The 27,573-nt window shown below is 39.4% G+C and overlaps 1 protein-coding gene across 5 annotated transcripts in view; it reads right to left on the bottom strand.

Moving 5' to 3' along the window:
• Positions 1-1,265: 1,265 nt before the first annotated feature.
• LOC133776519 (ABC-type organic anion transporter ABCA8-like) overlaps positions 1,266-27,573 on the bottom strand; it is an 81,448-nt gene continuing 55,140 nt past the window's right edge. For all 5 annotated transcript variants that reach the window (XM_062215455.1, XM_062215454.1, XM_062215456.1 and 2 more), the window contains 15 exons: positions 24,019-24,132; positions 22,321-22,440; positions 21,261-21,329; positions 20,694-20,785; positions 18,968-19,088; positions 10,686-10,800; positions 10,003-10,094; positions 8,353-8,513; positions 7,629-7,704; positions 7,462-7,556; positions 6,260-6,379; positions 5,960-6,100; positions 3,963-4,042; positions 2,406-2,461; positions 1,266-2,281 (listed from right to left, as the gene is read on the bottom strand). In XM_062215455.1, the coding sequence (XP_062071439.1) occupies positions 2,183-2,281; positions 2,406-2,461; positions 3,963-4,042; positions 5,960-6,100; positions 6,260-6,379; positions 7,462-7,556; positions 7,629-7,704; positions 8,353-8,513; positions 10,003-10,094; positions 10,686-10,800; positions 18,968-19,088; positions 20,694-20,785; positions 21,261-21,329; positions 22,321-22,440; positions 24,019-24,132 (1,551 nt within the window). In that variant the 3' untranslated portion in view covers positions 1,266-2,182. The remainder of the gene's footprint in view (positions 2,282-2,405; positions 2,462-3,962; positions 4,043-5,959; positions 6,101-6,259; positions 6,380-7,461; positions 7,557-7,628; positions 7,705-8,352; positions 8,514-10,002; positions 10,095-10,685; positions 10,801-18,967; positions 19,089-20,693; positions 20,786-21,260; positions 21,330-22,320; positions 22,441-24,018; positions 24,133-27,573) is intronic.

The raw sequence follows: 27,573 nt of genomic DNA, 5'->3' as shown, positions 1-27,573 counted from the left end.
TCTCTCTCTGCCTCCCCTTCTCTCTCTGTGTAACTCTGACTTTTGGATAAATAAATAAATCTTTTTTTTTAAAAAAGAATTCTACTAATAAGCAGATGTTATCATTCTTTGGTCCTCCAGAAAGTCAACAACCAAAATGCCTTGAGCATTCTAAAACACTGTTGCCCACTAACTATGCTCTTGATCAGTCCACTTTTGCTTTGGCTGGACCACTTCTATCTCTTAGCTATTTCTTTGATTGTGCTTTGTCTTCAGAATCATCCCAGAAAAGCTATGTTTTTTCTATGGATAATATTTCTTCAAAGAAATGCTTCAAGATCTTGATCCCTCTTGTTTAAAATTAACATTGAAAATTCCACTTTTAGCTACAACTGATCTGGGAGCAAACAGGATTGTGCCCATCAAACAGGAAGTGTGGAAAATGAGTATTATTAAAAACTTATGGATAGATTTTTAAATTATATTTGCACCATTATACACTTTTTTAAATTCCATTTTTTCCACAAAATTTTTGTACCTTATGTATAAAAAGCAGAAGAGTTTAGTGCCTGGGACCCTTTCATTGAGCAATAGAAGGGACTAGCATTGTGGTATTGTGGGTTGGATCACCACCTGCAGTACTAGCATCCCGTATGGGTACCAGTTTGGGTCCTGGCTACTCCACTTCCAATTTAGCTCCCTGCTAGAGTGCCTGGGAAAGCAGCAGATGGCCCTGTGTCCCTGATACTCATGTGGGAGACTGGGAGGAAGCTCCTGGCTCCTAGCTTTGGTCTGGCCTGGCCCTGGTCATTACGGCCATTTGGGGAATGAATCATTGGATAGAAGAGCCCTCTCTCTCTTTATGTCTCTTCTCTCTCTGTAACTCAGCCTTTTGAATAAATAAATAAATAAATAAATAAATATTTTTTTTTTTATGAAAGGGCAATGGGATATAGTATGGGTTGAAAGGGTTGTGGTATTTATTCATAAACATATCTGTAGAAACAGATCAACCTAGATATAGATTTCTTGGGATTCCAAATCCTAACATTTATCAGAATAACACAAAAGGTGAGTTAGATGGCAAATTTAAGCCAAAGCGAACAGAAATATGCATATTCTCCTATATGTTAATTGTCTTATTGTATGTCTAAAAACATAAAAGGAAGTGTTGGAATTGATATTTAATTTTTATATTTGGAAGACAAGGATAATAATTAGGCCAATGTCCAAAACACAGAATAAATACTAGCATGGCAGAAAATCCTATTGTGATGGTCTTAAAGTTTCGTATCTATACCTTTAATAGTCAATGTTATCAATTATACGTATACAATAAAATATTTTTAATGATATGTCAATGACTCTAGTAAATAGGAATCCACTGAGTTAAGAAAAAACACATAAAATGCATGAAACATAAAACATTTCAAAGCTACGTGTCTTTTATTTTACATTTTCTACCTACTCAGTCATTTGAGATGTTACCACATTTCTCAAATTTATTATTCTCTGAATGATCAGTTTACAATGTAGGCATTGCCAAAGTCTATATTTCAGAACATAATGAACACAGGACATAGTTGGCTTACAGCAATTTTCAAAGTTCAATAAATTTCTAGTAGCAAGTTTTTGGTTATTAGATTATATCTGTATCATAGTGTTACCAGTGGAGCTATTATCAAATATATTGGTATCATTTATTATGAACAATGATGTTTGAATATTTACTTTTTAAAAGCACTAAAATCTATTTTAAGACATTAACTGTTGTGAAAATATCAACTTTACCATGTATTATACTTCCAGAGAGTAAATATGTGGACTTTTCAGTCCAGGTTAGAAAAATGTGTTTTAAGGTTTTTATTAAAAACATTTAAATAAAACTTTTTTTATTATACACATAAACTTAATCTTAAAATGGCAAACATACATATTCAGCATTATACAGAGAAATGGAACCAGGGTGGCCTGCAGAGCTACGGAGGCTATGCTGCTGAGCTCAGCTTGGTCACGTGCCTCTGTCCACACTGCTCTTGTCCTGCTCTTGGCCAACACTTACACTTCCTTTCCACCACATAAAACAACCATCTCAGTGTTTATGATGCAGTTGCTAAAAATATCAGCTGAGACTATAAAAACAAATGTCTCTAGAATAAAAACCACCATGGGCTTAAACAGGCACACAGAAGATACTGTGGCTTTAAGGCTCTTCCTGCGGGAGGAGCTTCCACTTCACTGAGGGATCAAGCTCCCCATCCAAGTCATCCAGCTCCTGCTCCTTGGAGAGCTCCAGGAAAACCTGCAAGGAAGGAAGCAACAGGGAAGTCACGCCGCCTCTTGTAGCTCCAAACTAGCGCAGTGAGTATGCTTGTGTTGGGCACATATATTCCCCGATGACAGAGCATCACTGAAGTAGGACCCACCTGCTCCAGGGTGGACTGTGAGAGGCTGTACTCCTCCAGGTCGAAGCTCTGTTTAACTGCATAAAGGTGAACATATGTTAGAGGTTCATTTGGGGTACTTCAGGAAGTTCATGGAAAACAAAACTAAAAACTAAAATATAAGTTTATTTAGTGCAAAAATTTGAAATAGGTACTTAAGAGGGGTGTCTTCCAAAGTTGATGGAAAATATATTATGCAAAAATGATGCATGGATTTCAAAACATTTTTGCACGAGAGCAAATTTAACTTTCAATTTCATTTTCCATGAACTTTTGCAAGTACCTTTGTATTTTAATTATGGATGATTTACTAAATCATAGGGCACAAATAACAAAAATAGGCCAACAATAAATGAAGTGAAAGGCAAATTTTCATGGACAGAGGACATCTTACAGCTAAAATATACAAACATGTCTGATTAAATTTGAAGGGAAAATAATTAGTGCTATGCTTGTATGTTGCAGAGTTTTTGAGCTCTGCATTTCAGGAAGACAATAATGCTGGCAAAGTTTCCTTCCCTGCCTGTGAGCCTGTATTTTAGCAGACAGCATGGCAGCAGGTTGTGGAGGGAAGAGACATTTACAAATGCCAACAACAGAAGACTGTAGAGAACACTGTCAGTGATTTTCCAGGGAGCAGACAGACATAAGGCCTCTTTTTAGAAGTCATTCCAGCTTGCCACTATTCAGGTTGAAAGCCCTTCTTGTTGACTAAAATAGACTGGAAGGGGCAGTTGGAGCCACAGTAGTGACCAAGCAGACTGGAAATATGCCAGCAAACATCCCACATCAACAATGACCAAAATGCCCTCTCTGGGGAGGGCTGTGAATGGTCCCATGGACTCGCAAGCTGAGGTGCTTAGTTCAGAAAATGGAAAGGAGACTATAGTACTATGACCATGGATGCTGTCAATGGAGTCAGAAGAGTATTCTGGAACCAAGAGATCAGAATCTCTTCCCCAGGGCAGGCAGCAAGTGAGTGAAGATATCACTGAGCAGTGACAATGCAAACAGTCCATGGAATAATTCCAATGGAAGAGTATGTGGGCCAGAATAATAAGAAAGAGAAAATAAAACAAAACTAAACTGTGCCTAGGGGGACTAATGCAGATGTCTTCTGTCAATGCAAAGTGGGTTATTTCTGACTATACAAAAGGTCTGCTTTTTAATCTATATTCTGAGCCAACAAGATAATAGGCATTACAATGGGACATGATTTAAATTAATTGTCTAAAATGAGTGTGCTATCTATGATCTAAAAGATCAAAATACAGTAGGCCAGTATGTGCACCACAAAAAAAAAAAAAAAAGCCCTAAAAATACTCCTACTAAGCAAACACGAAAAACAATCTCTCATCCCTTGCTCTGCACACACATGCCCAGAACTATCTTAAGTCCTTGGAATTCAAATTGAAAATTTTCACTTTGTGATTTAGTGAGGTATGTCCTCATTCAGTTGATCATCTCTATGGGTTTTTCTTTTTCAGTTTTGGAATTATTATCTGCTTCCTGAGGTCTCATCTGAAAGTGGTCTCTTACCTGTCTCTAGTTTGAAGAATGCCTGTGACAAAGGTTGCACATCCTCTACTGGCAATTTATAGACCATCAGAGAGTAGTACCTGGGAGGAAGAGAGCGAGGTTGGTTTTTGGGTATTCAGGTTGCCACCTCTGGTTGACCTATGTCTATGGAAAACATCTTCCATGTTTATTTATTTATTTATTTATTTTTATTTATTTATTTATTTTTTTGACAGGCAGAGTGGACAGTGAGAGAGAGACAGAGAGAAAGGTCTTCCTTTTGCCGTTGGTTCACCCTCCAATGGCCGCCGCAGCCAGCGAACCGCGCTGATCCGATGGCAGGAGCCAGTTGCTTATCCTGGTCTCCCATGGGGTGCAGGACCCAACCACTTGGGCCATCCTCCACTGCACTCCCTGGCCACATCAGAGAGCTGGCCTGGAAGAGGGGCAACCGGGACAGAATCTGGCGCCCCGACCGGGACTAGAACCCGGTGTGCCAGCGCCGCTAGGCGGAGGATTAGCCTGTTGAGCCACGGCACCGGCTTATTTATTTTTTAAATAAGAGTGTTTGGCATAGTAGAAACCCCTAGAGTGACTCCACAGTTAAGGAAGCCAGTTCAGAGACTGGATGGTTGGGGTGACAGATGACTCTGTTTAGTATCTCAGGATCCTTGGGGAGAAGTGGACAGGATCAGCCTGGGAGACGTGCTGAGATGTGCTTTGCTACCCCACCCACCTGCAACCAGCGTCTCTGAGTTCTTACACCACCTTGTGTTTTCCCAGAGCAGTAGACACCCAGGCCATTCTCTACAGAGCCCTTCCTCTCACCCACGTCAAGCTGCTCTCCTGGTTGGGAAGCAGCAAATGGGCCTCTGAGGGCAAAGCAAACATCTTCCGCAATTCAGCACCACTTTTGTTCAGAGAGCCCAGTGTTCACCATTTGTTACTCAGGCAATATATTTATTTACTTATTATTCACTTATTATTCATTCACATATAATCAGAAGAAATTAGATTCCATTTCAAAGTATCTTTTTTGTTACACCATGGGGCCATCAATCCCACCCACCATGTTATTTATTGTGAGCTGTTCAAACTTGGCAATGCACTGCATGGGTTACTTTTGTACTCAAAAAATCTACTGAGAAAACAATTACTCTTCTTGCTAGTTTAAATTACTGATCTAATGTATCTGCTTTTTCCTCTCCTAACCATTAGTTCCTCTGTTTTCTCAGCAAAAAGGAAATACCTTTTCCAAGGATGTTGTCACTTTTGAGCTGTTATTTAAAATTGGAGCACTTGGAGATTACAATGAAAATAAGTTACTCTGGGGGCCGGCGCCGTGGCTCACTTGGTTAATCCTCTGCCTGTGGCGCCGACATCCTAATTGGGCGCTGGGTTCTAGTCCTGGTTGCTCCTCTTCCAGTCCAGCTCTCTGCTGTGGCCTGAGAGGGCAGAGGAGGATGGCCCAGGTGCTTGGGCCCCTGCACCCACATGGAGACGAGGAGGAAGCACCTGGCTCCTGGCTTCAGACCAGTGCAGCGCTGGCCATTGTGGCCATTTGGGGAGTGAACCAATGGAAGGAAGACCTTTCTCTCTGTCTCTCTCACTGTCTAACTCTGTCAAATAAAAAAAAAAAAGTTACTCTAGTTTTACCACCAGCTTTATCTCATGACCTAATTTATTTCTGTATAAAGTTCCTATCAATAAAGACACTAATAAAACCCATTTATCAACTTCCTTGTCAAAGTCAGTTCTTAATTCAAGTTATTCACTGAAATAACAGTGTCTATTTTCAATGCTTCCAATGAGGATTGGATAATTAATGCAAGGCCAGGATAGTACCCGGCAGTCAGAATACAGTACCACACATCAGCTTCTTAATCAACTACCTCTTTTCTAGTATATTTCTTAGAATACCTCAGACATTTTAAGGCTTTCGGGTAAAAGTGGCCCCGACTCCAAGCATCAGGAAAATGTTGACATTTGTCTGAGATCGAAGCAGTTACCGTCTTTACCTCTCCTGCCGCGCAGCCTGGGGGAAGAGCCTCAGAATCTCAGCGTGGAGGGGCTCCCTCTGCTCAGGCATCTTCACCTTCATCTCCAGCAGATATTCCTTACCAAACTTGCTTTTCAGGTGCTGAATAGAACCAATGCATCTGAAACAGGAAGCCAAAGTGGACAAGTAAATACCATAGTCCGATCTTTTTAAATCGGGGAAACAGTAGCCCTGGTGAATATCAACAATTTCAACAGCAAAACTTGCTTCCCTCTGGTCCATAAAACAGAACAGACGCTGGCCTTGGGCAGGCACTCACCTCAGCCGTCCAGACACCATGATGGCCACTCGGTCACACACAGCCTCGGCTTCTGACATGTAGTGCGTGGTCAGGATGGCGCCTCTCTCTGTGTTTCTGAAGATGGCCCGGATTGCCTGCCTTCATTGTTAAGAGAATATTTGCAATTAATGGAAGTCCTTTGATTAATCTGGAAATGGTGAAAGAAAACCTTACATGGCAGAAAAGGAAAAATATTCACAAATCCAGATTGAGCAAGAGAGGGAGTCAGGCAGGACGAAGACCAGCAAATGAGTTTACAGGGGAAAACTGGGGGCTTGAAGGAGGGAAGTGGGAAGACAGTTATTGGAAGGAGATAGGAAAGTAAAATTCTGAGCTAGAAAAAAGTTGTTCCTGAGAAGGCAGAGGGCAGAGACCAGCTGAACTGCAGAGTCTTCAGGACCCCACAGGAAGGAAGGAATGCAAAGAAATGCACACTTGACAGCATCCAGAAACCCCAGACTTCACAGACCCTTGGAAATGACCCTCCCACTAAGACCTGAAGTCACTGAGTCACATACAGTACTCAGAGAGAAGCTCTGTGCACCCACAAGACCAAATAAGCACATTCAACTCTGAGGAAAATGAAATTCCAGAAAGCTTGTTTCCCAGTGATAAAACTGGTTGTGGGGCCGGCGCTGTGGCTCAGCAGGTTAACGACCTGGCCTGAAGTAGTTCGACACCCGGCTGCTCCATTTCCAATCCAGCTCTCTGCTGTGGCCTGGGGAAGCAGTAGAAGATGGCCCAGTCCTTGAGCCCCTGCACCCACGTGAGCAACCTGGAAGAAGCTCCTGGCTCCCAGCTTCAGATAGGTGCAGCTCCGGCCGTGCGGCCAATTGGGGAGTGAATCAGTGGATGGAAGACCTCTCTCCTTCCTCTCTCTCTCCTTCCTCTCTCTCTCTCTCTCTCTCTCTCTCTCTCTCTCTCTCTGTGTAACTGTTACTTTCAAATAAATAATAACTCTTTAAAAAAAAACTGGTTGTAAAATATCAGGGAAAGGTTTTTCTTTTCTTCTTCTTCTTCTTCTTCTTTTTTTTTAAGACAAATATTAGTTCCTAATGATGGGAGTGGTGTTTGCTACCTTTCCAGTTTTAAGGGAAGGTTCTTGTTTGTTTAAGAGCAGGAACAAAATCCATGTCTCCCACCGGCCTCCACACCGGCCCTGCCCTGGCGACGGTTCTCACCACATCTGCTGCTGCCCCTCGGGGTCCATCCCGGTCGACGGCTCATCCAGAAGGACCACCGATGGACTCCCCAGGATGCTCAGCGCGAAGCACAGCTGCAAGAAAAGAAACACACTGTCCCGCACCTGCCTGCGGGGTGCACAGGTGACCTCGTGCTTCGCCCCTACCTTCCTCTTTATTCCCTCAGATAAGGTCTTCACGGGAGCCTTCAGCTGGTCCTGCAGCCTGAGTGCATCCACCAATCTGCAGGGAACACAAGACAGCCCGTTTATGGTGTCCTGGCCAAGGGGGAGAGTGGGTGGGGGATGGGGTGAGCAAGGGCAGAGGAGTACATCCCAGAAGGGAACACCAGACAGCCCGTTTATGGTGTCCTGGCCAAGGGGAGAGCGGTTGGGGGATGGGGTGAGCAAGGGCGGAGGAGTACATCCCAGAAGGGAACACAAGCCAGCCCGTTTATGGGGTCCTGGCCAAGGGGGAGAGCGGGAGGGGGATGGGGTGAGCAAGGGTGGAGGAGTACATCCCAGAAGCACAGTTCTGAAAACACCAGGGTTGAGCAATGACGTCATTCTCTTCAACTGGTTTGGTTTCCCAAAGGAAGCTAGCTTTTGCCTTTTGTAAAACTGTAAGCACATCTCATGTGTGAAAATACTTGGCTGCCAGCATCATTTACACTTAAATTTTAAATACATTCAATATAGTGTATTATTGAATATTTACATGTGTGGGGGGTGTATGTTTAAAATGAGGGAAAAATCACTTTGTAAGTCCACTTGGCCTAGTCTTGGTCAGTGCTTATTGTGTCCTGTCCCGAGTCTCCTGTGAACATCATCATGCCCAGCCTGCTCTGTCCCTCTGGGTACAGACCAGCACAGGCCTGGCTCCCCCCTATACCGTGAAATGGCGATGTTGGCGTCTGCTTTCTTCAGCCCTTTCACGGCTGCAAACACCTCCAGGTGTTGTCTCACTGTCAGACTGGGCCACAGTGCATTCTCCTGAGGGCAGTACCCCAGGAACCCCAGGGTGTCTCCTCTGCTGCTCCCTTTCAGTAGCACCTGTGGGTCAAAGTTCAGTCTTAGAGCCTGTGTTCCACATTGCTTCTCTAGTCCCGTGACATCTTTCTCTCTCTCTCTCTCTCTCTCTTTCTTTCTTTTTTTTTTTTTTTGACAGGCAGAGTGGATAGTGAGAGAGAGAGAGACAGAGAGGAAGGTCTTCCTTTTTGCCGTTGGTTCACCCTCCAATGGCCGCTGCGGCCGGTGCATTGCGCTGATCTGAAGCCAGGAGCCAGGTGCTTCTCCTGGTCTCCCATGGGGTGCAGGGCCCAAGCACTTGGGCCATCCTCCACTGCCTTCCTGGGCCATAGCAGAGAGCTGGCCTGGAAGAGGGGCAACCAGGATAGAATCTGGCACCCCAACCGGGACTAGAACCCGGTGTGCTGGCGCCGCAACAGGATTAGCCTGTTAAGCCACGGCGCCGGCCGACATCTTTCTCTTTCTCCTAGGTTCTGTCACAGTATAGTAAAGGAGAAAGGATTTGCTCAGAGGATGAACATACCAGGGCAAGTACATGCAGAGATGACGATGGGCCCATGTTGAAAAGTGATCATCAGGAGAGTGCAAATTAAAAACCCAAGAGATAGCACCTTGCCCCTGTCAGAAGGGCTATATCAAAATGAAGAATCATAACAAGTACTGGTGAGGCTGAGGAGAAAAGGGGCCCCCTAATGCACTGTGGCTAGGAACACAGATTGGCATAGCCATTGTGGAGAACAGTATGGAGGTTTCCCAGAAAACTAAACATAGAACTACCATATGGTCCAGCAGTCCCACTTCTGGGTAGATACTCAAAGGAACTGGATTAGCATATTTAAATGATAGCTGCACCTCAGGCTCACTGCAGAATTATGCATGATAGTCAAGATATGGAGGTGACCCAGGTATCTACCATCTGATGATGGATAAAAAGTGCGGTGTACATACATTTTGAAATGCTTGTGATATAAAAAGGGGGAAATCCTGTCATTTGTGATAACATCGATGAATCTGAATGAAATAAAACAGGCACAGAAAGACCAGTATCATGTGATCTTATTACATGTGGAATCTAAAAAAAAAAAGCTAAGCTCACAGAAGTACAGAGAAGAATGGAGGTTACCAGAGGCTTGAGGGAGAGGGTTGATTGGGGAAGAGAGAGATGTGGATCAAAGGTCTCAAAAGTTTCAATTAGATTGAAGGAACATACCACAATGGTCCATGGCACAGAACTGGGATTATAATAAATTATAATGCAACATATTATTTCTCAAATTGTTAAAAGATTAATTTTTAATGTTTTCACCACAAAATAATGGTAAATATGTGAGGTGGTAGATGTTTAATTAGTCTAATTAAGACATTCCACAGTAAACATATATTAAAACATCACATTGTCCATTTATTCTTCAATATATTTTCCAAAGCATTTAAAACTACTGAGAAATAACATTTTTTTCAGGTTTTCACCCAAGTATTGCTAGATAATATGCTATTAATCTCATCCACCTACCTGTCCTGCGCTTGGTTTAGTGTCTCCAATTATCATCTTAATTGATGTGCTTTTACCAGCTCCATTATGTCCTAATAACCCTAAAATTTCACCTGAAAAAAAAAGTACATTAATAATAATAGCAAGTATTATTAGAAATCTCACTCTGTGGTAAGTGCTGTGCTATGTGTTCTGTATGTAATATCTCACTTAATAGTCATGATGACTGGCTCTGAGAGGGGTTATAAACTCTCAGAGCTTCAGTTATGTGTGTCCAAGGCCACAGAGACCGAAAGAGGGTCAAAGTCACACTTGGAAGCAGCTATGTTGGAGGGAGGCAGGCAAAATTCAGCAAAATAGACTCCTCTTAGGTACACTGATCAAGACTTCAGAATGTACTAGCACATCCCCAGTCAGTTCCCTGGTGAACAGTATTGGCCATTAGGCCATCACTCATGTTAATTGAATGGAAAGTTGTGGTTTCTATAGCTTATTTAAACAGAAAGCTTGTGGATTTAATGTAGAAATTACTATGTCCCTATTCAAAGGGAAGTTGATTTTTGTTAGATGGGAAACAGATGGGGTCACCCTGCAGTCACACGAGAGATACCATGGCTTCTGAGAGTACTGAACTTTTCTTTTTAAAGATGCTAAATGTTGGAGGAGGTTCCTGAGCCAAAAGTGGAAGAGCTACTGTGTCCAACCTTTCCTAACACAGAAAGAGATATTTCTAGTTGCTATTTTCTTCTTTTTCTTGGAAAAGCATTTCTTCTTGTCTGCATACTCCTTGCGTAGACAGCTGGCAATAATGACTGGTTTCTGTAAATGAAAATTCATACCAAAAGAGATTTTTATGAATATATTTGCATATTTTCATATTATATTAATATACAATAGTACTTTAAAAAGTTAATCTAAAATGGAATTAAAAATGTTTATTAACTTTGAAATCCATATGTAGTTTCTTCATAATACATATCTCCATGAACTTTTGAAACTTTTTATATATGAGTGTTATATATTCATGTATGGTCATGCATGCAGTCACGTTAGAGATGGACTCAGTTTATTCTTAGTTCTTCCACTGTCCTCTTACAAATTTATTTTGTTATTCCTGCCATAATCTCTGTAATCCCATTACTGTTAACTAAACAGTTATTTTGAAACCTCAGAGCTTTCCCTGTACCTACATGGGAATATGGTAGGAAATAATTGTCTTTCTTTCAATAATGCTTTAAAACATTTTTGAAAACTCAACTCAACTTAAAATTTAGTCTACAGGACTATTTTAGAATGCAGTAATATTTCCAAAGTAATATCTTTTTACATTTTTGTACTAAGGATGGATGGTTGACTTTGAAAGTGGGCATCAAGCTTGCTTGCTTATCTCATAGTATAAGTTCTTTGATTCATAGATGGAGAAGATCTGCTTTAAGAACCAAAGCTAAAACAGATGAAGGAAAGTTGCAAGTTAGAAACGGTTTCACAAAAACCACCACCCCATCCTCTTGGGTAGATCAATTTCAACCATTATTCTTGTGCTTTATACCATAGAACACTTTGACTGGAATTTTGACGCCAGGTAGGTGTCTCTGTTACTTTGAGAACAATCATTCAGAATTTAAAGTGATCAACTATTTTAAACATAGATGCTGTGAGTGCTTTAAAAGCTAAAAAACTTACAGATTTTTAAATGAGAAAAGAAAAATACACTGAGCTATCCTCTGGGCCAAATTATTGTATTTTGTTGGATAAATAAATTACCTGAGAAACTAGTAAAGTCTTGTACAGTTAACATTGCAAAATGTCTGCTGGAAAAAGAAAGTAAACCAAATCACAGCAGTACCATTTTCCTTTCAGCTGCAAATACGAAGTCTGTGCTCATATTTTTTTTTCATCTATAGAATTAAACTTTTGCCTGTCAAATAGAAAAATGAGGAAATAGTTGCCATTTAACTTGAATTCCTCAAGTGTTGGTGCCAAAAGTTCATAGAACTAGGCCTATTTTTAAGACTTCTTGACAGTTGACCCAAGTGTGATTAAAATATTCAAGGTGCTGAATAACTTTTGAATCTTATAGTTTTAATTGGGACCAACTATGTTAATATTTGTACCAGTGGTGCGAAAGTATGGGGAGTAAAATTGCTGGAACCTGAGCACAGATAAAGGCAATGTCCCAAAACTTTAAGTTCTCAGTGAATTACATGTCACCATGTATTTGCAGGGAAAAAATGGGCTGTATCATTTTAAAATGCAGCCTATGAAGCAGTTCAAAAGTAATCATTTTATTAAAATTAAGCTCAAGTACACATATTCTTAATATACTGAATAACAAAACAAAGAGTGCACATAAGGCACTTCTACCACATGCTGAAGAATGATGATTATCTAGAGTACAATTGTTAGAGCTCTGAGCTAGAAGAGGTGTTTTATAAATGGAATTGCATCTTATTTTTTCAAAGAACGATTGACAAACTGTCAGTCTGAAATGTGGCAGATTTTTTTTTCTCAAAATAAAAAGAAGGGAAGATGGTAGAATAGGGAGGGAGCTTACTGCTCTAGTCTAGGGGAAGATAGTTTAACGAAAGTGGAGAGAATGAAGTCTCAGGGAAGAGTTAAGGAGAAAATGTTAGAGGAGATGCCACACAAATTAGAGGGACACTGTGGACCCAAGTGGAGGGTGTGGATGCACACAACTCAGGACCCTAGCAGCTGAGAGCCTCAGCATCAGCTTTGGAGAGTGAGGTGAGATCAGACTGCAATAGCCCATGCCACTGGCAATAAGGCTGTAGGAGGAGCCTGGCAGAAGTCTGGCTTGGGGCACCACTGTGAGGGGCAGTGTAACTGCCAATCTAGAGGAGAAAAAGAGTGGGCATGTTTCTCTCTTCCCAACCACCCTGAACCCGCATCCTGTAACAAGAGAAGGCAGGTGCCATTTTGGACATATGTAACAGTTGCTCCAACTGTGTCTGCATGGCCAGTAACCAGCTGAGAGGAGATGTCTGAGTCTGGCTGGGAGAATTGACAAGGGGCTGGGTGCTCATGACTGTGGGAGGCTTGTGTGCCAGGACTGTGAAAACACTGTGGCTGCTTGAGAGGACAAAGGGTATGACTGGGACTTTGGGCAGTCATTGTGGGTGGCTGCACATGCTTGGGGATCCCTGATTACCTGGTGAGGGTCATTGCTGCAGGATCTGTGTTCACACTGTGGACTGCACAGATCCTTTGTGTAGTTCTTATGGCAGCACAGATGAATATTGTACCCACTGGGGCAAGTGCCCAGGCATTTGTCTTCTTTGAGGAGAGGAGGTGAGCATGCGACTACACTAACAGAGCAGAACAAACCTCCCCTCTGATAGAAAAAAAGAGATTTACCACATCCAACCTGAGTGTTACCTTGGACACTCCCTTCACCCTGGAGCACTGAACAGAGCTCTCTGGCCACACCTATCACATGCCTCTGGGTATCCACTGAAAAAGCAGACACTCCACTAAGCCACAGAGGCATAGTACAAAGATAAAGGCCATCATGGGGAAAAAATGAATAAGTATCACCACAAATGCCTAATAATAAATGCAGCAATTTCAGAAATAAGAATAAGGAAGACAACATAATGCCCCCAAAAGAACACAACACTACAATACTACAATGTGAAGATGAAAAGATTGAAGAAATGCCAGAAATGGAATTCAAAAATGTGACAGTAGGATTACTTAGAAGTATTCAGAAGCAAATCCATGAACTAATAAAATCCATACATAACATAAAAGAAAATTTCTTCCATGAAATTGAGATAATTAAGATCTTAAAGAGAAATCAAAATGAAATCTTGGAAATAAAGAATTTAATAGAACAAATAAAAAATGTAGAAAGCTTTAATAACAGACTCAGTGAAGCAGAAGAAAGAACATCCGAGTTAGAAGACAATCTCTGGAAATTTTGCAGTTAGACCAAAAAAAAAAAAAGGGGGGGGGTGGGGAAGAAAAAGAAATTAGAAAACTAAAAAATACTGTTGGGAATCTACAGCATACTATCAAATGACCCAACACATGGGACATGGGTACGAGGAGTTCCTGAAGGTGTGGAAAATCTCTCAATAAAAGTACAAAGAAAATTCAAAATAAACAATAAGAATATTAACACAAAAATGGCAGGGCTAAGTAGTTACTTGTCAATAGTAACCTTGAATGTAAATGGCCTCAACTCTCCAGTTAAAAGATACAAACTAGCAAAATCGATTAAAAAACAAAACCCATCTATTTGCCTACAAAAAAAAAAAAAATCTCACCAACAAAGATACATGCAGACTGAAAGTGAAAAGATGGAAAAAGATAGTCCATGCTAACAGAAACCAAAAAAGAGCTGGTGTAACCATCCTAATATCAGACAAAATAGACTTTAACACAAAAATTGTTAAGAGACAAATAATGACACTATGTAATGATTAAAGAATCAATTTAACTGGAAGATATGACTATTTTAAACATATATGCACCTAATTACAGGGCACCTGACTATTTAAAAGAAATGTTACTGGACCTAACGGGAGACATAGACTTCAATACAATAATGGGGAAATTCATTGTAAGTATATCACTTTCAACAATGGACAGATCAACCAGACAGAAAGCCAGCAAGGAAACAACAGAATTAAATGACACTATAGACCAAATGGACCTAAAGGATATCTACAGAACTTTCTGTTCCACAGATGCAGAATATGCATTCTTCTCACCAGTGCACAGAACTTTCTCTAGGATATACCACATGCTAGGCCATAAAGCAAGTCTCAGCAAATTCAAAAGAAATTGAAATCAGACCATGCATCTTCTCGGACCACAATGCAATAAAACTGGAGTTCAACAACTCAGGAATCTCTGGAACATATGCAAACACATGGAGACTGAACAACATGCTCCTGAATGCACAGTGGGTCACTGAAGAAATAAAAAACTTTCTGGAAACAAATGAAGATGACAATAAAACATATAAAAACTTATGGGATACAGCAAAAACATTGCTAAGAGGAAGGTTTATAGCAATTGGTGCTTCCATCAAGAAAATTGGAAAGGCACCAAATTAACGAGCTATCAATGCATCTCAAGGACCCAGAATATAACAGCAATCCAAACCCAAAACTAGTAGGAGAAAAGAAATAATTAAAATTAGAGAAGAAATAAACAAAATCGAGACCAAAAAAATCCCACAAGAGATCAGCAAAATGAAAAGCTGGATTTTTGAAAAAAATAAACAAAATGGACATACCATTGGCCCAACTAGCCAAAAAAAAAAAAAATGAAAGAAAAGACCCCGATCAATAAAATTAGAGATGAAAAAGAAAATGTAACAATAGGTACCACAAAAACAAAAAGAATCATCAGAAATTACTACAAAGAACTGTTCACCAACAAACCTGGAAATCCAGAAGAAATGGATAGATTTCTGGACACATACAACCTACGTAAATTGAGCCATGAAGACATATAAAACCTAAACAGACCAATAACCAAGGAAGAACTTGAATCAATAATAAAGACCCTCTCAACACAGAAAAACCCAGGACCAAATGGCTTCACTGCTGAATTCTAGCAGGCATTTAAATAAGAACTAACTCCAATTCTTCTCAATCTATTCAAAACAGTTGAAAGAGAGGAAATCCTCCCAAACTCTTTCTATGAAGCCAGCATCATTTGAATTCCTAAACCTGAAAAAAATACAACAGAGAAACAGAACTACAGACCAATTTCCCTGATGAATATAGATGCAAAAATCCTTAGCAAAATACTAGCCAATAGAATCCAACAACACTTCAGATAGATCATTCACCTGGACCAACAGGGATTTATTCTTGGTATGAAGGGATGGTTCACCATTTGCAAATCAATCAATGTGATACATCACATTAACAAATTGATCACCAAAAACCATATGATTATCTCAATAGATGCGGACAAAGCATTTGATAAAATACATCGCACTTTCATGATAAAAACTTTAAGTAAATTGGGTAAAGAATTAACATTCCTCAACACAATCAAGGAAATTCATGACAAACGCACGACCAATGTCCTATTGAATATGGAAAAGTTGGAAACATTCCCACTGAGATCTGGTACTTGACAAAGATGCCCACTTTCACCATTGCTATTCAATATAATCCTGGAAGATTCAGCCAGAGCCATTAGGGTGAGAAAAAGAAATCAAAGGGATATGAATTTGGAAAGAGGAAGTCAAACTATCCCTAATTGCAGATGATATGATTCTATATATAGCGGGGATCTAAAACACTCCACTAAGAAATTATTGGAGCTATAGAAAAGTTTGGTAGGGTATAAAAACAACACACAAAAATCAACAGCCTTTGTATACAAAGACAATGCAATGGCTGAGAAAAAAACTTCTAAGATTATTCCCATTCATAATAGCTACAAAAAATGAAATACCTTGAAACAGATTTAGCAAAGGTTGTCAAAGATCTCTGTGATGAGAATTATAAAACATTAAAGAAAGAAATAGAAGATACAAAAAAATAGAAAAAATCTTCCATGTTCATGGATTGGAAGAACCAGTATCATCAATATCACCAAAGTGTTCATACTGCTGGAAGTAATTTCCATATTCAATGAGATACCAATCAAAACACCAAGGATATTATTCTCAGATATGGAAAAAATGAAAATGAAATTCCTTTGGAAACATGGGAGACCCCAAATAGCTAAAGTAATCTTATACAACAAAAACAAAGCTGGAGGCAACACTACCAGATTTCAAGACATACTACAGGACAGTTATAATCAAAAAAGCCTGGTATTAGTACAAAAACAGATGGATAGACCAAAGGAACAGAATAGAAACATCAGAAATCAATCCATGCATCTACAACAAACTTATCTTTGACTAAGGAGCTAAAATCAATCCCTGGAGCAAGGACAGTTTCTTCAACAAATGGTGCTGGGGAAACTGGATGTCCACATGCAGAAACATGAAGCAAGACCCCTACCTTACACCTTACACAAAAATACACTAAAATGTATTAAACACATGAATCTGTGACCCAATACCATTAAATTATTAGGGAATATTGGGGAAACCCTGCAAGACATCGGCAAAGAGTTCTTGGAAAAGACTCGAGGTACAGGCAATCAAAGCCAAAATTGACAAATGGGATCACATCAAACTGAGGAGCTTCTGTTCTGCAAAACAAACACTCAGCAAAGCGAAGAGGCAACCAACAGAATGGGAAAAATTATTTGCAAACTATGCAACTGATAAAGGATTAATATCCAGAATTTATAAAGAGATCAAGAAACTCCACAACAACAAAATAAACAACTCAGTGAAGAAATTGGCAAAGGACTTAAACAGGCATTTTTCAAAAGAGGAAACCAAATGGCCAACAGGCACATAAAAAATTGCTCAGGATCATTAGCCATCAGGGAAATGCAAATCAAAACCACAACGAGGTTTCACCTCACCCCTGTTAGAATGGCTTTCCCACAGAAATCAACAAACAACAAATGCTGCAAAAGTTGTAGGGAAAAAGGCACCCTAATCCACTGTTGGTGGGAATGAAAGCTGGTAAAGCCACTATGGAAAACAATGTGGAGATATCTCAGAAATCTGAATATAGATCTACCATATGACCCAGCCATCTCACTCCTGGGAATTTACCGAAGTGAAATGAAATCAAGATATGAAAGAGTTATCTGTACCCCCATATTTATTGCAGCTCAACTCATAATAGCTAAGGCATGGAATCAAACCAAATGCCTGTCAACTGAAGACTGGATAAAGAAACTATGGGATATGAACACCATGGAATATTAAACAGTGATAAAAAAAAACAAATACCAGTTGTTCACAACAAAAATGCATGAAATTGGAAAACATCATACTTAGTGAAATAAGCCAGTTCCAGAAGGACAAATGCTTAACCTTTGATAACCAATAGAACACCTAAACGACAATCTGTACAAGTGAAATTGACACTTTGAGAGCAATAACTTTGAACAGCCCTTGTATCTACTCTTGAGGAACAGTTTTATTTTCCATACTATTTGTTGAAATCTTTATTTACTATAGAGTTAATTGTATGTATATAAAGTTAATTGAAAATAGATATTAGTAAACAATAAGAATGGAAATAGGAGAGGTAAGAGGAAGAGGGTGTGAAGTATTGGTGGGAGAGAGGTATGGTGGGAAGAATCAGCATGTTCCTGAAGTTGTAATTATGAAGTGTGTGAAGTTTGTATTCCTTAAATAAAAGCTTTCTGGGGAAAAAAACAAAATTAAAGGAAAGGAGAGATCATTTTAAGAAATACAACAGATATTTATCTTGAAATTAGAGGTTTCAAGCCAAAATCAGAATTTTGAAATTCTTGGAAATATAACTGTCTCTATGAGCTTTACACCTTTCAGAATTTTTTTTTAATTTTTTGACAGGCAGAGTTAGAGAGAGAGAGAGAGAGAGAGACAGAGAGAAAGGTCTTCCTTTTTCATTGGTTCACCCCTCAAATGACCGCTAAGGCCAGCGCCCAGCACCGATCCAAAGGCAGGAGCCAGGTGCTTCCTCCTGGTCTCCCATGCAGGTGCAGGACCCAAGCACCTGGGCCATCCTCCACTGCACTCCCTGGCCACAGCAGAGAGCTAGCTTGGAAGAGGGGCAACCGGGACAGAATCTGGCGCCCCGACCGGGACTAGAACCCGGTGTGCTGGCGCCACAAGGCAGAGGATTAGCCTGTTGAGCCACGGCGCCGGCCTCAGTTTGATTTTTAATACAGTGAATCTAGGTAGTTTTAACCTTTATAAGTTAAAGGCTCTTGGAATCTTCAACAATTTTTAACTGTATAAAAGAATTCTGAGACCAAAAGTTTTAGAAATACTGAAGTAGATTAACACATCATTTCAAAACTGGATTGGTAGGCAGTTCATTTTCACTGGAAATGATTTTTGTTATTTGATGAAATAAATACTTAGCAAATTTACCTCTTCAAGGTTTGGAGAAGTCAAAGCATTTGCTGTTCTCACTCTTTCCATCTGAACATCTTCATCCTCTCCCTCTAGGTTTTCCGGATTTTGATGTGCATCACTGCTTCTTGGAGATATTCTGGAGTCAAAGAAATCATTAATTATTGATCTCTAGTTTCCAATGTTGTACCAATATTATTTAATCTGAAAATTTTTACATTTGTATAGATCAGATGATTAATAACTCTTTATAATTTCTATCTGTCCTTAGGAAAAAACCCTTGCCCCTGGACACTAACTTGCTTTTGTCAATGGTGCTACCAAATTACATAGACATTGCTTTTTAGTTCTCTTCCATTCTCTTGACTATGGAGAGTCTTAATGGGCAATTTAACAAACATAGCCTAGCAAACAAATATCATATCACAATTTCTGATACAATTACTCTGGAAGACATAGGTTTGACACCAAAATGTGGGTGTTTTCAGAATTGCAAGGGTAATGGGTGAAAATACTTAAAATCAGGACTGTTGTAAAATATTCTAACTACATGGTTAGGCATAGGCATTCTTTTGTCAGACTGAATCTTTCTTTTCCATTCCTGCCTGAATCATATAAGATTATTACTCTAGATTCTTCTCTCTCAGTCATTATCTCCTACAGATCAGGGTCTGTTTTCATGCCAGCATCCTCCTACAGACTTTGTGTACAAAGATGATACTACTATGATAGTAGGATGGCTATGGAACTGATGGATTTCTTAGATCTTAGAAGTTTCAGAGCTAAAACTAGGGAAATCTCTGGCAAATGGAGTTTTCTAGATGGGAATTTCTAAAATATCAGGCTAATAGAGATTCCCAGAGATTCTAAAGATGAGTAAAGACTCAAAGGGATGGGGCTGGTGCTGTGGCATAGCGGGTAAAGCCTCTGCCAGCATCCTATATGGACAGTAGTTCGAGTCTCAGCTGCTCTACTTCTGATACAGCTCCCTGCTATGGTCTGGGAGGGCAGTGGGAAATGGCCCAGATCCTTGGGTCCCTCTACCTGTGTGGGAGACCCAGAAGAAGCTCCTGGCTCCTGCCTTTGGATTGGCACAGCTACGGCCATTGTGGCCATCTAGGGAGTGAACCAGCAGATAGGAGACCCCTCTCTCTTTCTCTTTTTTTTGCTTCTGCCTCTCTGTAACTCAGCCTTTCAAATAAATAAAAAATAAATCTTAAAAAAAAAAAGACTCAAAGGGAGTTGGTGTTCTAAAGTCTTGAATAGAAAGGATCTACTTTCAAAATTCGTTGATACCTGGCCTCATTTCTCTTCCTATCACAACCTGGAAGATACTATCCATGACTTACCCACTAGGCTTCTCTTCCCCAGGAAAGAATGCTATTATTGTTGTCATTTGTCTGATGTTTGTTTTGTGTTCCTTCAGCTGTCAGTTACACAAATCAATTATTACTCAAATTGAATCTACTTCATGTAATGTTTTTACAGGGCTCTTTTACACATAGTGTCAGAGTGGTCCTTGATTTTCATTGTTTTAAGTGTGTGGTCCTGTTCTTTCCACAAGATCATAATTATATTAATTATCTTAAAGTTCAATACCCTGATTTCAGCTTATGTGTATTGTCACATAACTAATGCTTAATTATATCCTTAAAATGACATATATTTGACAATTGATTTTTTTATACATTTTTGCAAACTTTCCTTATTGAAAAAAAATAGTAAACCATTGAATTCTCCAAACCTAAAGATGGGGTCCTTTCTCATTGTTTTGTTTCCAAGTTTATATTCCAGGCAACGAAGAATAAAAACGAATATGATAAAATGAAAGAAAGGCTAGAAATAAAGAGACATTCAAGTTAGAAACACTGAAAGATAAGGTCAGCTGTGAATTAGAGACTTTTAGTATTCTACAAATATATACAAATTTCACAGATAATGCATTTTGTTAATCACAAAACAACTAAATTCAATCACACTTCTTTTGAGAGAAACTCTGAATGTATATGTATTTTATATTAAAATATATTTCTATTATGTTCAACATTGAACTTTATTCATACTCAGCTTATGTAATTATCTACAAGAGTTAAACATTGTTCTGAAAATCTGGAGATGCATATTATTTTGTATATGGATCTTTATAAAAATTGGTTCTAGTTTGAGAGATATTGTATTTGTGTGAGACTTAGTTATATAAAACACCCTGAATAAAATTTCAAAGTATGTTCAAGGTGGTGGTGCAATTGTAGAACACAGCTAAAGATGTCTATCTTGATGCAATAATATTTAAATGAGAGTTCTTGCTTACTACTAGGAACACCAAGAAGTTCAGTTCCATCCCTGAGTCTTCTGAAATGATGTCATAATATGCACGGTACTGCAAAATGAAAGATAATGGTTAAATATAAAGTTTTATTTTACCCAAATAAGTGTGGCTTTACTTTGTTCAAATAAATATGGTTGAGCAGCTCTGCTAAGATCTTCCCATGGTCATCAAGGAAGTATCAGTTCTTAAATGTGTAGTGAAGAGTCGTCTTCCTTCCTCTCAAGGTCGGTAAGCCATGATGCTTTTATTTTAAATAAGATTTGGTGGTTATGGATCAGCTGGTGGAACAGTCCTGGGATCTGTGCTGGCACAACTCCAAACAGTGAGAGGGATGGGTTTATCCTCAGAAAAGAATTTCCCTTTCTGTGGCCATTGCTCCTTTGTGGCCCTCATTCTCTCATTCTACCTTTGCATTACAGATGCTTAGAAATATTTTGCTGCCTTCCTGTACCAAAATCAATACTCAGACAATGAGAGACAAGACTATTTCACACAAAAGAAGGTACTCTCAACCAGAGATTCATAGCAATTTACTCTGCATGTATATTGGAGGAGAGTGTCCATAGTTTTTATCACATTCTGCAAGATTCCCACAATCCAGAAAACCTCATTTAGTTTATCTTCATTTTTTTTTGTATATGTTCTCATATAGGAATTGGTCAGCTAGGAAAATGAGAATTTATTCCTGTTGTATTAAATATAACCAGAATATATAAAATGCAAAAATGTAGCCTGAAATTCTAAAGATTAGGAGACATTTTTATATCTTCTATAAAAACTGAACATGCCCAAGGACTTAATGAATGGAAATATTGTTTAGGTCTACTGCTCAGTAATCTATCTTCTCAAGAAAACATGACAAAGGCAAGATTTTCACCAGCAGATCAACAGAACTATGAATTCCTCTTTGGGAGTAATCATATTTGAATTAAGAGAGTTCTAGGTCTTTATTTTACAAGGTATATATTTTTGAGTTCAGGACAAAGTTCTATTAGCTGGTCACATAAGCCAAGGCACTTGGACAAATGTTGGCATTTCTTACCTCATAATGTAGTACTGTGCAGCCGATCAACGTGGCAGGTGGAATTAAAGTACTGATACAAAACAATAATGTATTTTCTAAGTCATGGATCACCGTTGTAAACATAGAAAACAAAGTGATCTAAAAGAAAAATGCACATGATAGTCAATTTCTTTAATTCAGTACATTTTTCAAATGAGAGATACCTTAAAAATAATCTGATTTTGAATTCCAATTTCATAAGGAAAGTTAAAATCAACATCATTAACAACATTTCCCTCTAGACTTTGCTAAGTTTCTTTGGCTTGACCATGACAAAGATGACAAGGCCGATACATTTATGATTAAATGTATGGACTAAAATTTTTCATATTCTATTTTAATTACAGAAATGAAAAATAAAGTTGGTATGATTTTGCCTTTGGAGAGAAAAATTAAATGGGATCCCAAGGGAGGTATTTTGAAATCAAGCTAGGGCAGAAATAAATGAGGGGATTTTTTTTTAGGTATACAAAAATGTAAGTATGCAATACAACTATAAGTAGCATAGTAAAAATATTACTATAGTACAGAATTTAGAAATAAGATAAAGTTAAAACATATACCAACATACTTTTTTTCTGAAATACTACTAATACTCCCTAGACGTTTCTGTGTTTTTCTTTATTTCAAACAATTGTTTTCATGGCTGCTAACATACTGTTTCTAAAAGTGCCCACTCTGGTTGTCTTTCTATACTAAAAGCTTCCAAGTTTTCTAGCAATGAAAATTCGGTCCTATAAAATAAATTAGTGAGTATACCATTTAAGGCCAGCTGAAATTCCAACTTTTATTTCCACTTTAACTAGGACCATACCAAAATTGTATATTGTGTTTTGTCCATATTCATACCAGATTATTGCCATTTTCTAGATAATTCTGGAATTTCTCCCCTCTGGAGTTTCGTTCATCTGTATTTTCTATTTGTATTACCCTTCTCTAGCTATTGAAATTCTCATTTTCAGAAATTAATCTCTCTTCTCTGGTTTTCATAATCCTTTTCATTGCTCAATGGCATAGATTGTCTACCTCAATAGATAATTTTATACCATTAAACTGCTGTAGTAAGTGTCTATATGCTTATCTTTACCCCCTCAGAGCTCTTTGAAAGTATGCATTTTACAGTTTTTGTTTCTCATAAGTCTCAAAGAGAAAGTCAAGAAATCTTTATTGAATTGTAATTTATTTGGAATATTTTAAAAACACAACAAATTAGCAAAATGCATATGAATTGCATATATTTTTCTCTTTTAACTTCAGAGGAAAGAAGTGTGATTTTATCACAGAGTTCTGAATAGGGAATTTGGAGAATTAATTTCTAGACCTACTTTTTTATTAACAGTACTAGTAGTCTTGTGCAAAATCCTGTGGCCTTCTGGGTGTCTGTTATTTTTTCACTAACAATATCAAGATGACTTCCAAATTTCCTTCTACTAATAAATGTTATAGTTTATAAGACACTTAGCTACTGGCAAAGAAAGACTAATACAGAAAGAATGGGGGAAGCATACCTAACATGTCTATGGCCATAGTTATATCATGCACCCACTAAAATTTCCCAAGAATATAAGAGAAAATAAAGTATAGCATTAATCTTTATGTTTATTAAAATTTTAATGTATTAGCTATTAATAAAAAATTTAAAATAAAAACTAAAATGTTTACAATAAACATACTTACAAGAAAGAAGCAAAATGACCAGATGCCACTATTTTTTCTCCCCTTACGAAAAATGAATGAAATCACGTATGTCAAGAAGGTAAGTGACATGGCATAGCCAACAACATACGTAGTCTGAAATCAATAAAATTGTTAAGAATAAAGACAAATGCAAAGCAGCAAGTAATTTAGAACCAAATATTAGTACACAGGATTTTAAAAATGATTTATCTGTGATATTTTAATTATACTGAAAATGTCTAGAGGAGTGACATCAGCAAAATGATAGAGTAGTGCCAATTTGCCTTTTGACAGAAACATCAAAAAACAAGCAGAATGGTCAGAACTGACTTTGTCAGTGCAAGTGAGTAAAAAATCCACAAAAACCAAATAAATTTGGAATGAAGAAAAAGGCAACTTAAAATGGTAAGAAATATTTGGGAGTATTTTTGCTTTGTCTTTGGCCCACCCCATTCCCAGCTTGCTGTCAGTATCATAGATGGAAGTCTGCAGTCTCAGAGGGAGACCCTAGTCCCTGGTCCCAGAGAGAACAGAATAGACTTTGTTTTCAAATTACTGTGTATGTTTGTTCTAACCTGTCTGGGTTAGAATGCAAGGTACTTGTCTCTATTTCACTGAACACAGAATTTACTAAGGGTGTAAAAGTGGTGACCATTGATCAAAAACAAGTGACACTAACGAACAACCTTCTGCTGCACTGAAGCAGACAATAAGCCACCTAGGGGCTGTAAAAAAAATAAACAGCTAAGTAGAGTTTTTCCAGGCAATTAGGATATTCCAAAGCAACTATGTTCACTGGGGACATTTAGAAAGTCATATGCATACCCAGGGCAAGATCTGTGCCCTTTAAGATCTGAAAGATCCTAGGTTTCAAATGCCAGCTGATCAACAGGCTCATTGTACACCTGGCTAAGTGCTGAAGGACTATCCCAACACAAAGCCAATCTGCAGACTGGTACAATTCACTTTTAGCTCCTTCTAGTGTTCAAGGAAACCTCTGTTGAAACACTAGTCAAACACCAGGTAAAGGGAAAGAGACTTCTGTGACCAGACCTGACAAGATATAGAATTTACAAAAAATGATTTGGAAAAGACACTAAACAAAAGATGAACACAGCTTTTAGTAAGTGAAAAACAGAAAATTCTGGAGAAGGATGAGAAGAATCTGATATTTATCTAGAGTTAACTGCTATGCTATAATATTCAAATATGCAGTTTTTAACAAAAAAGTCCTAATCATATAAAGAAACAGGAAGAGGTGACTCACTCATAGGAGCAAAGTAAATTCATTAAAAACTATCCTACTAAACCTTCAAAGAGACCCCACAGGCCAGTCCACTACAGTGGCTATCAATGTGGAAAGCCAGGGCTTCAGCAGAAGTGAGCTTATGAAGAGCCTTGGCAGCTCTGCCAGTCCAGAGTTGGATCACTGGAAATGGACCTGCCCTGGAGTCGAAGGATGTCGAGGTCAGAGCCACAGATCTTTTTGGCTCTAAGCTGAAAAGCCCTTCACTCAGCCCAGCTTCCAAAGTGACCACTGCTGCTGAGGGGACAGCCAAGTAGGGTCAGTAACATTGCAGGCAGAACTGTAAATTTTCTGTTAGAGATGCCACCTGCCTTTACCTGGCCAGCTCTCCTCCCAGGCCAGCTGGGTAATGGAAGTCAACAGGATGCCTTCCCCAAGGAAGTTCATACCTCTTTAAGATGTACCACATGTGAAGAGATAAGTCTGGGCCTCAAAACTGACAAGGCCTCAAAGCCCACCTGATTATTATCAGGGCCCTTTTATTAGTTTCTATTTGCCTCTCAACCAGAAAACTTAATTGTGGTTTAGACAGCAGCTCTCTTAGGTTCTCCAATAATGACTCTGTCCTTTGTTCTAGACCCTGTCTAGCCCACTTGGGGCCTCATTCCTTTGTAATTTTTTTTTTTTTTGCCAGGCAGAGTTAGACAGTGAGAGAGACAGAGAGACAGAGAGAGAGAGAGTTATAGACAGTGAGAGAGAGACAGAGAGAAAGGTCTTCCTTCTGCTGGTTCACTACCTTAATGGCCACTACGGCCAGCGCTGCACCGATCTGAAGCCAGGAGCCGGGCACTTCCTCCTGGTCTCCCATGAGGGTGCAGGGACCTAAACAATTGGGCCATCCTCCACTGCCTTCCTGGGCCACAGCAGAGAGCTTGACTGGAAGAGGAGCAACCGGGACTAGTACCCAGTGCCCCAACCGGGACTAGAACCCGGGGTGCCAGTGCCGCAGGTGGAGGATTAGCCAAGTGAGCCATGGCACCGGCCTCCTTTGTAATTATAGTCTCTACTCTTACATCAATGGCTCTATTCCCGACCTATGTGCATTGATGGTCCTCTCCTCCACTTAATGTTGTATGATTGTTCAGAATTTCTCTGCAGACAAACCCCTCTACTCACAAAAGATGAGTGGTCTTTCTCCCAGTCTTGATTGAGATCAGCTTTAAACCACGTCCATCAGTCTTCACAAGGCTCCAGAGGAACACCCCCCCCCCCCCATTTCCTCTCCCTATGAAATCCTCTCTACTTGGTTAATGCCACTACTAGGACCGTTTGTTGCTATTCTCATCCTGTCTTTTATACTACTGTGTCTGTTTAAGTGTTTACAGGTGTTGATAATTGAATGAACCAAGGCCTTCACCATCCAGGCAGTCAACCAAATGCTGCTACAGGGATATACTTGGCTCTCCACCCAGGAGACAGCGGCTTGAGACATCATCCCGTGCCTGCAGCGAGTACCTTGTCACCCCATGTCAGCAGGAGGTATCTCTAAGGACAGTTAATCGCCCTCTACCCCTCCTGGACTTATGGGACTAATGTAATCCCATACAACTCTTGCTTGATAAAAACCAAAAGGGGGGGAATATTAGTAAAATGGCACAGTCTTATCTATGGCATGATCTACATCCCAGACACCATCCTAGGCTCTAGCCCCCGCTGCCATGGCTGGAAGCCAGGTGACTACATGGCCCAATCACCGGTGTCAGCCCCACCCCCATCCTAATGGGATTTTTGCTTCTATTTCCCTGGTGGCCCCCTGGCAAAGCCGTAAGAGGACCTGTTCCTGAACATGTGGCTCTTTTTCTCTCCATTTCTCTGTCTCTCTCGATCTTGCTCTCTCTTTCTCTGTCTCTTGATCTCTTTCTCTCTCTCTCTTATGCTCTCCTTCTCCCTCTTTTCCTTCTTTGCCCCTTCCCTCTGGTCTGTTGGGTTTCCCCCAATAAACCCTTTCCCTTAAAAAAACCAAAAAAACTATCCTACTAGAAGTCTAGATATTGAACTTACAAAATAAAGCCTTTAATAGCAACTTAAATATGCTCAAAGTTCTAAAACTAAACATGGGAAAAGAAATAAAGAAAATTATGTATAAGCATGAAAATATCAATAAGGAGATAGAATAACAAAAGGGAGAAGCAGGCATTTAGTGTTATCATTAAGATACCCACAGCCCACACTGGAGTGCCCGGGTTCAATTCTCAGCTCTGGCTCCTGACTTCAGCTTCCTTGCTGGTGTAGACCCAAGAAGGCAGTGG

The sequence above is a fragment of the Lepus europaeus genome, chromosome 18 (assembly GCF_033115175.1).
Source record: "Lepus europaeus isolate LE1 chromosome 18, mLepTim1.pri, whole genome shotgun sequence".
Lineage (NCBI taxonomy): Eukaryota > Metazoa > Chordata > Mammalia > Lagomorpha > Leporidae > Lepus > Lepus europaeus.
Note: the sequence above shows the minus strand (reverse complement) of the source record. Positions and strands in the feature narration are given on the sequence as shown.